This window comes from Acanthisitta chloris, unplaced genomic scaffold, assembly GCF_000695815.1.
Source record: "Acanthisitta chloris isolate BGI_N310 unplaced genomic scaffold, ASM69581v1 scaffold3727, whole genome shotgun sequence".
Classification (NCBI taxonomy): domain Eukaryota; kingdom Metazoa; phylum Chordata; class Aves; order Passeriformes; family Acanthisittidae; genus Acanthisitta; species Acanthisitta chloris.
In genome coordinates, this window is record NW_008684124.1 from 4,287 (window position 1) to 13,609 (window position 9,323).

The following is a 9,323-nucleotide window of genomic DNA, read 5'->3' on the forward strand; positions in this document are numbered from 1 at the left end:
TTTTTTAAGACTAGATTTTACTCTGCTTTTTCAGAAACTGTTTAAAACAGACTCTTTTTGTACTTCTTAGATTCCTGTCAGGCATTACCCACACCTAGGAAATAAATTTTTATATAAAAGTGGGTTCTATTCTTACTAGAAGAGCCTGTGGTGAACTGTACTACAACATCTTCATCCTGTCCAGCTCTCAAAATGCTCAGCCCAAACCATTTTGCAAGATGAAGATATTTTTAAGAGCTACATGCCATTCATGAGTGGCTGTTTGGGGTTGAGATGAATGACAGTGGAGAAGGGCACAGCAAGGGAAGAAAAGCTGCTGCATTGTGCTCTGCCCACACGAAGGACTGAGGTGCAGACATGCTCAGACTGGAACAGATGCACCAAACACTTCATTTCTGACAGCTGAAGGTCTCCTGTGGTAGGCAGTTGTGGTTTTTCTAAGCTCTGTTCTTTCAATCAACTGCCACAAGCTGTGTATTGGCCCAGTAATGAGATTCATCACTAGTGGAAGCATCTAGGGCAGGGCAGGGGAAAAAGCAGCTTGAAAGAATGCAATTAGGTTCCCCATTTAGAAAGGTAGGAATATCCAGAGCAGAAAAGTGAACAGACATAAAAGGAGCAGTGACAGGTATCAAACTGTGATCTTACTCTCTTCAGAAGTGAAAGCAGGCTCTGAAATCTTTTGATTCCCTCTCTCTCACACACAGTGGCAGCATGAAAAAAATATAGGACACTTCCCACATCTGCTCAGATGCACAATGTGAATGTGGCTTAGCAGAAGGCAGAGCTGCAGCCTCTCCCTGCAGAGAGAATTCATGAGCAGCTGTGCATTAGCAGGGCAACATCACAGCTGTCTGACCTCAGCCCGTTGGTTTAGCCAGGGCATGCAACTGCCAAAGTCGTTTTGCCATCTTCAAAACATGAATAAGCCTTGGCCACATCCCCACAATGTGTTTACTACAGCAACAGCAGCAGGGAAGGAAGTTACTGCATTGCCTTGGCAAAGGCTTTGTGCTCAGAAAAAAAAAATAAAGGAAAAAAAAAGAAACAATCATGAATCAGCAACAACCAGGATACACCTCTAAGCTCGAGAGATGTGCTCTGAACTCCATCCTCTTCTGTGGTTTACCTAGGGATGTATAAAAAGAGCAGCTTAGCTCCCAGTCCAAGGGCATCTTTCTCTGCAAAGTGCTTTACACCTCGTTAGATGAAACCTTCCCATAAGGCACAGAGATAAACATCCAAAGGGCATGTTCCTGTAGAAGTATACTGATATCTATGTCAGCTCCTAGAAAAGTGAAGGATACACATGCAGTGCAACATCAGCTTTATTTCCACATCCTGACACAGTGCACTTAAGTACCAGTTCAGCCTTTCAGAGAAAACAAACTTTCCTTTTATGTAAGACAGGGAGATCTTCCCCCTTCCTTGTTTACAAAAGTGATGCTGAAGAACAGAGGTTTTAAGCTATTCGACCTGATAGAGAACCAAGCAAGTTCTTAAATAAACTAAAATAAAAAAACCAAACCCAAAAACTTTATTCCAATTTTGACTTCAGGGAAGTGCTGTAGTTTAACAGGACATTGTACAAACTGCTGAGGTCTCTTACTGAGACCAGAATTTTGACTTCAGGGAAGTGCTCTAGTTTAACAGGACACTGTACACACTGCTGAGGTCTCTTACTGAGACCAGAGAAAAATCAGTGCCAACTCAGGGAAGTTGGCCAGTGAGGCTTACCTGAAACTCAGTACATGTAAGGTAACAGGTCTCCAGTTAACTCTTCAAAAATGTGAAAATTCCCAGGCTGGCTCTGTTGAGTTTGCCTTGTGTTAAGCAGTAGATAATATAAAGCATTGAATAGCTAAGGATTTTCACAGCTTTCTTTCAAAACGCTCATGATCTGCAATGGAGACAGGTAGTATAGCAGCCACTTCATCAATAATAAATATATTCTTTATTTTACACATTGTCTTCAAGTTTTTAATTTAAAAAATACATCACTAAGCCACCTCTCTTGCTGCTGGAGCACACAACCAGGATGGTGTTGCTATCTGACCTATCACATAGGCAAGCATCTAAGATTGTCCTAGAGGGCATTCAGCTGGAACAGCAGCAACCTTCAAGACATGAGGAATAGAAGACATTAACAGAGCCACAGATCCCTTGCTGACATCTCCCAGCAGCAAGTGTGGCTGATGGCTCACAGCCATTTTCATCTACACACATGCCAAGCCTGCCTTGGCAAAAATTCCAACTGGTAAGAATTAATCTTTAACATAAAGGACCTGCATTGTATTGCCTGCCTATATCCCAGATTTAGTTCTCCAACAGTAATGTTCCAAACATCCATGAGATGCTAAGTGCTTGACTCCCATGTAAGACAGTGGGACCAAACCATGCTGGACAGACCTACAGGACCAGGCAATAAGAAATCTATTTTCTTCACTGTATGAACTCCATCATAACAGTTTGAAGCTGCATATGAAGATCATTCCTATTTTTGGAACCACTATGCTCTACTTCAAGCATTCACAGTAAATAAATAGCTTCTGATGTGGCTAATTAGCATAGGAAGGTAATAAAAAAACCCTTTTTTTGGAGAGAGCTTGAACTTCTTTAAAATCCTCTGGGAGACACCTCCAAGAATCAGCCATCAACTATAAAAAGGTACCTTCTGAAAGTTTAGAAAATAAGTCATGTCAAACATCGATTCTCACTGTGAAGTTCTGTCTTCACCTGTGTACTCAGGACCAACCCAGTCCATGGAAATGCATCCTCCTGTGGCTTGGAGTCATTCCTCTGAAGCCAGTCTGACCATCCTTTCCCCTCAGTGCCAGTGTATTTCCAGTTCATTACCAGAACAGAACATACAAGGCTGGAAAACCTACCACGAATTACTGGAGAATGATAGTAGCATCCATGTCAGAGAAGCCTGTCAGCACTGGGCTGTGACAAGTGGTGTGACAGGCAGTCAAGCCACTGGATGAACACGAGCACAGAAGTACATCTGCTGTCATAAAGCTAACGCCAGGGTCACCACCCCAGAGGGGAGTGTGAGGTTTCGTTGCAGAGGCAGAAGCACAACCCCAGTGATCAAGTTTCCATGCAAGTCTTGGACTGCTCAAGTGGCACTGGGCACTATACAGAAGCATTCAGATTTTAGGGATGGTTCTCTATCGTGATAGAAAAGTTTTGGCAATCTAAGATCAATTATTCAAGCCTGCCTGGAAAACTGTCATAGGTATTTAAATACTGCAAAGCCAAAAGGTAGTTTTTAAGGAGCTTGGAAGACCATAAGCAGTCCACTAAGAAAGCTGAGGGAAGTGAGGGCAGGAAAAAAAAATAAAAATCCACTGACTCCTTGTAGAACACTCAGTCCAGAAAAGAAAAAAAAAACCCCAACCAAACCAAAGAAGATGAATTAGTGTTTGAGCCATGGGTGAGCTTCAATGGAAGCTTTGCTTCTGTCTCCATAGTCGTACAACAGTTCTTCACCTGCTTTAATGTCCCTGGAAGCAATGAGGATGAGATGAGGCACACCATCAATGTCATGGAGCTTGGTCTGACAATTGCCACACTTGCTGTGATTAATTAACCTTCCCAGACGATTCGTCTCCTTTGTAGCATCAACACTGAAAGAACAAGAACACAACACGTGACTGTGGTGTGTGACACCAAGGGGTTTGTGGGCAAAGGATGAGGAATCCACACAGGGCTTGAAAAACAAAGGAGAATTAACGACACTGAAAGAACAAGAACACAACACATGACTGTGGTGTGTGACACCAAGGGGTCTGTGGGCAAAGGATCCACATAGGGCTTGAAAAACAAAGGAGAATTAACATGACAGAACATCCATATGATCAAACAGGCTGCACATGATGTGGCAATGCAGGGAAACTGAACTCTGGCAGATTAAGTTAGCACAAAACCCAGAAAGCTGAAAACTTTTAGACTGTTTTTGCTGCCTGTTTCCAAGCAACTGTTGATGAGGAGCAGCAGAATCTAGATGTGGAACACCCCCAGGAAAGCTGTATATCCACTGACTACACCAGCAGAAGTCTCCACTCCCACAGAAGGCTGAGAACGCCCAAACACTACATGGGCAACTTCCAGAGACCTGGATATTACAGCTCTAGTGCCTCTCATCGCACACAAAAATTTTTATGGCAGTTATCATGGCATCTAGACTGCAAGTCAGACACCTGGAACACAGGGCACTTCAAGGTAATTAGCATACAGGTTAAGTGAGCCACACTCCAGTATCCAGTAGTATCTGCCAAGGAGGAAAGATCCTAGTTGGAGTAGCTGCTTTGAGGGGCAAATGAAACAGCAAATAGAATGACAAAGCACCTGGGGTGGTTGTAAAGTACTAGAGAAAGGAGGACACCCAGGCAAAGTCAGCTGAAGGAAATGCCTCTTCCAGAGAGTTTGTCCATCCTGCTCTTCAAACCAAATCTTTGCGACTCAGAAAAAACAATTAAATTCTACAAAATAATAAATTTAGGCAGAAACCCACAGTAGAGCTTAGAAGTCTCATCCAAGCAGATGCAATTCTCCATATAGCTTGTGCTGTACGTCAGAGAACAGGGCTTGGAGTCACCTACCATTCCTCACAGCCCAGATGTACAGGAGGCTGTTGGACCATGGACCAGTGCTGCCAGAGATTTCACAATTTGGGGTTCCCATTAAAAACAAAAAATTTACATGAAAACAAGAAAAAACCCAACTTAGCAGCATTCAAAGCCTCTGTCACTCAACACTTGAGGGAAGAGAAGCTTACCAGTATGTTTTGCTGAGGTACTGGAAATAGTACATGTAGCAGCCTGTGGATGGATCTTGAGCATACACAGCCTCTCTCTTCTTAGCATCAGTGATCTCTATGAGATCCCCATGATACTCAACCACAAATTCTCCCCGAGTGAAATGCTTAGTAGCAATTACTCCTCTCCCTTTGCCGTCGATGTAATCAATCTGTTGAATTGAAAAGAGAATCACCTGGGAAATTAGGCAGTATTTACCTGTTTTGGCATTAAAAAATGCTGCAGCAGGAAGCTGTGTGTGCTGCAGGCAAAGCTGTAGCAGCACAATGCTGTGGGAGAAATACAGGGTGAGATTGGGACACACCCTGAGTTACCAGCTATGTTGACATAGTCTTCTAACCAGAGAATTACGAGTTACTTCAAACAAACCACATGCAGAGGAGAGTTACCTGATTTTTCTTTTAAACTACCTGAGTTCTGATAGTTTCTGCTTAAATCAATTAACATCAAGACACTGTATAAAGAGCACGTGGCTCCTTAGGTTGGCATTGCAGTTACCTTCATTCCTTCTTCTTTCCCACTTGTAATCAGCTCATCTATTTTCCTCCTCTCCTCAGTCTGCGGAAGAAACAAGAACAAATCCACAATTTTAGCATTAGCCAACCATAGTGTTAGCACAGACACTTTTTGTAACTTAGAGCTGAAAAAAAATTACTAGCCAGGGACACTCTTTATTCCAAACCATCCCATATTTCTAGCAGAACTGGATGGCAGAGACAAATTTCTGCCTCCCAAAACATGTAAGCAGCTGGATTCTGTTCTAGAGCTGAACCAGCACTTCCAAACTCTGAATCTGTTTTTAACAATGCTTTCAGTGCACAGTGTTACTTGCATTTGTTATTTGCAAATTTACAGACAGTTACACACTTCCTCAAACACTCAACCAACCAACCATGTTGGAAATAATGTCATTGGAACAAGAAGTTCTACCTCCAACTCAGATTTGCTCTTCCTGGAACTTCTTCTAACGGGGTAATAATCTGTCACTTTTCGATTTGGTGCTCTTCCTTGTGTTCTGAGGGGTAAGAAGAAGAGAGAACACACATGTCAGGCTGTTTGTCAAGTGACACCTCCAGGACAGAAGTGTCAGAAATCTTTATCTTCAGCTTGGTATGTTGAAAGGTGATCAACATAAATCAGTGTTTCTTATGAGCACACTTCAAGCTAAAGCTACATCCCCCTTCCTTCCCCATGCTAGTTCTATTACTTCAGTACTAATCCTTTAGCAATTTTATGCCACTGGAAATCAACTGAAGGTCACATTCCAAGTCTGGAGCCCCTTGTGTGCCTTGCCAGAAGGCACTCAAAAATCTGGGTCGTGAAAACTGCTTGGCAAGAAATTCATTAGTGTTAGGTCACATTACTGTGATACCATGAGGCAGAGTATCAGCTCAGCCAGGAAGTCTCCAACTGTTCTGTTTCTGACAAGACACATTCCCATGTGTCCACAGAAAAGTAGGTCTTAATGGCTCATTAATTTCTTTTTCTAGAGGTGATCAGCAAATATTTCACTCTAACCTTACTTTCAAGAAAAACAAATCTTCTGCAGGCAGATAATACCTTGGTGCTGGTTTGCATTTTTTCAAACATGTTATCCTTGAGAAAACAAAGAACTCCCATTTTACAACTCCAGGAGTCACTTACTTTTTCCTTGGTCCACGTTTTGTTTTCACCATCTTTTTCTGGGCTGGCTTTGCATTGGCCTCCTCAGCACAGGCTGCAAGCAGAGGTGTTTTTTGGGTTTCTACAGTTTCTTGTTTTTGATCAGAGGGCACTGAAGGATTGCACCCACTTTCCTTTTCTTTCTGGTCTTCTGGTTTCATAGCACCTTCAGTTATATTGCCACCATTCTTTTTTCCTGGAGACAGAAAAAGAAAGTAAAGCTCTAAACTGAGGATCCACTGTACCCGAGTGATTTAAATTAATTCCAATGGTTTCTAATTCAAGTTTCTAGTTCTGTCAAATGGGAGAAAGAGGAGGGGAATGATACAATCCAGACAGACTGTTAACTCAACTTTTGACTAGTCATTGCTACAGTACAGAGGGAGAGGTGAGCAGAGAGAGGGAAATGGTAAAACAGAGCCCAAGTACCATTAGTTTGTGACTCATTTTCCAGACCTGAATATGCAACACTTTCAGTGAAGTGTTCAGGACAACAGCACAGTTTGCCCATCAGTGCTGGTACCAACACCACTCAGACCAAACCCTCAGGGGCCAAGGGCTGGCACTGACAAGAACTCGACCCCACAGCCAACATCACCTTGGCTGCCTGAATCCTACCCCGCTACAATCACATCCTCCTCCTCAGACAGCAGATTAGAGGTAGGTGAGTGTGGCTGAAAGCTGAATCATGGTTTTATGTAGAGCAAATCACCAGGTTTAACAGTCCCATCTGCTGAGACAGATGCTCCAGTCTCGCTGGAGAAATGAAGCACCTCCATGAGCTGCAAGGCCTCAGCAGTGGGACAGCTCACTGAGCCAGCAGCTGGGCCAGGGGAGCAGCTGTGACTGTGTATGAAAGCTTTCAAACTGGGGTGTGGGAGAACACTGAATGAGAAAAGCAATCCAAAGCTCAGTCTTACCATCTCCTTTCCTGTAGGTCTCCTTTAGTGTTTTGCCCTGACATTTCACCTCGTGATACATGACAGAGTTCTCCTCTTGAAGTGGGGGACGAGCACCAGGAGTTTTGTTAGGATTCAGGTAGCTGTAGATTTTGGATTGACCAATAAACACATTCTCCTAAAACAGACCCACACAACAATCAGTACATCACAGGGTTTCCAGGAACCTCAAGTTGCCATCTACAACACACTGCCAAGGCCAGGGCTGACAGCTGACTGTGCTGATGCAAATTATGCTGCTTTAAAAGCATCACCCTTGATGCTATTGTTATTTCTAAGTGAAAACATAACAGTGGTGAACACTCTGAGATCCACTGTAGTACAAACTCTCAGTCTGAGTTTTCACATGCAGTGTGGCAGGATGGGGTACTCAGAACTGACTCCAGCCTCCACCCTCTGCTTCACAGTATGAACTCTGGTGCTAAAAAAAAACCAACCCTGAGCTCCTGGGGAGGAAGGAGCCTCAGAGTGCAAGCCAAAAAAAATATGAATAACACAGCAAAAATTGCCCAAGCTCAGTACATACCTCTCCCAGCCAGAGACCTATGAGCTTACTCAGATACTCTCAGGAGGTGTCAGATATTACTGCAGTTAATTATATGCTCCACTGAGCAGCACAGAAGAGAGGAATGAGTTTTGCACAGTCTACCTTGAGTGACACCTCGGAGTGAAGCCTGAGAGATAAACAGGGCTATCTTTTTAGCCACAAAATATATGTGTGAAAGCTGTTTATGGCAAAAGAAACATTGAAGAGTCTATGCAGAGCCCAGTCAGGAAAATGGCAAAGCCCAAGAGCACAGAGCCCAGGCTGTAAGACACCAACAGTGAGCAGTGTCAAATTTAGCCAAATTTAGCAGAGTCCTGTCACCTTTCAGAGCCTCTTGCCACCCCTCAGGGTTTGCCTGTGCAGGGCACACAGACTTCATCTGGGAAATCTCAGTGTCTGCACAAGCAGATGCAACTTGGCCACAATGAGTTTTTCTTGGCTATAGTTTGACTCAACCCAAAGCAATTTTCAGGCACTGTAAGCCAGTTAAAACAACAAGAACATGCAGCCATTTCTTTAGAAAAGCAAGGAACAAAGGTTCCTATTAGTTAAAATAAAAATAGCTCAAATATAACTGATTAAATCAATATAGCTGGTCACACAAACACTGATGAAACAAACAAATCACACAATAGAACAGAGAATAGTTTTAATAATTAACATACTCATGAGTAACAAACTTCACACGTACACAATTCACACACCAAATAAAACCAGTTAAAGCCTCAAATCTTAGTCCACAGACAAACTTTACGGAAGATTAGGATCACAGAGAACAGCCTAAGGAAAAGCAAGGCAGCTGGATGCTCCCTGACCCCAATATTTCTGAAAGGCCTATGAAGGACAAAACTTGCCTATTCAAAAACTGGAGCTTTGAAGCCTGAAAACACTTCATTTTAACAACTGCAAGCATGGAACCCTGTGCTGCAAAGCTCTCAGGATTTAATGAGAAGTATAAATATGGGCATTTCTGGAGGCAGCCAGGAGCAGGGAGCTGCAGCACCCCACCTGCCAGCTGAGCCTGCAGGCTTTGAATACACCATTTACAGGAAACCAACAACTATTTTCCCAGCACAGCTTCCTCTCCTCGTTCCCAGCTCCCTGCCTGCTGTGCTCCTGGCGCTGCCGAGACGCGGCTGCCACGGCTTTGTCTGACGTCTTTGTCTGTGCCAGGCTTGAGACCATCGAGAACAGAGCATTTCTCAGCACATGAAGGGCTGCTGAGGGGCTCCGGGATTTGATGCAATAGCCACAATTATTTCCATGGGGAGTTAAACGTTAAGTGACGACGAACCTCCGGGTAACTGCCTGTGCCAGAACAACAAGACAGGG

At 43.5% G+C, this 9,323-nt stretch overlaps 1 protein-coding gene across 1 annotated transcript; it reads right to left on the bottom strand.

Moving 5' to 3' along the window:
• Positions 1-2,884: 2,884 nt before the first annotated feature.
• On the bottom strand, positions 2,885-7,562 carry SETD8 (SET domain containing (lysine methyltransferase) 8; the record flags this gene model as incomplete). Its single annotated transcript, XM_009079183.1, has 6 exons — positions 2,885-3,632; positions 4,784-4,974; positions 5,322-5,381; positions 5,754-5,838; positions 6,468-6,681; positions 7,406-7,562. Coding segments are annotated over 6 exons (918 nt in total), but the record flags the coding sequence as incomplete, so codon positions are not given.
• Positions 7,563-9,323: the final 1,761 nt, after the last annotated feature.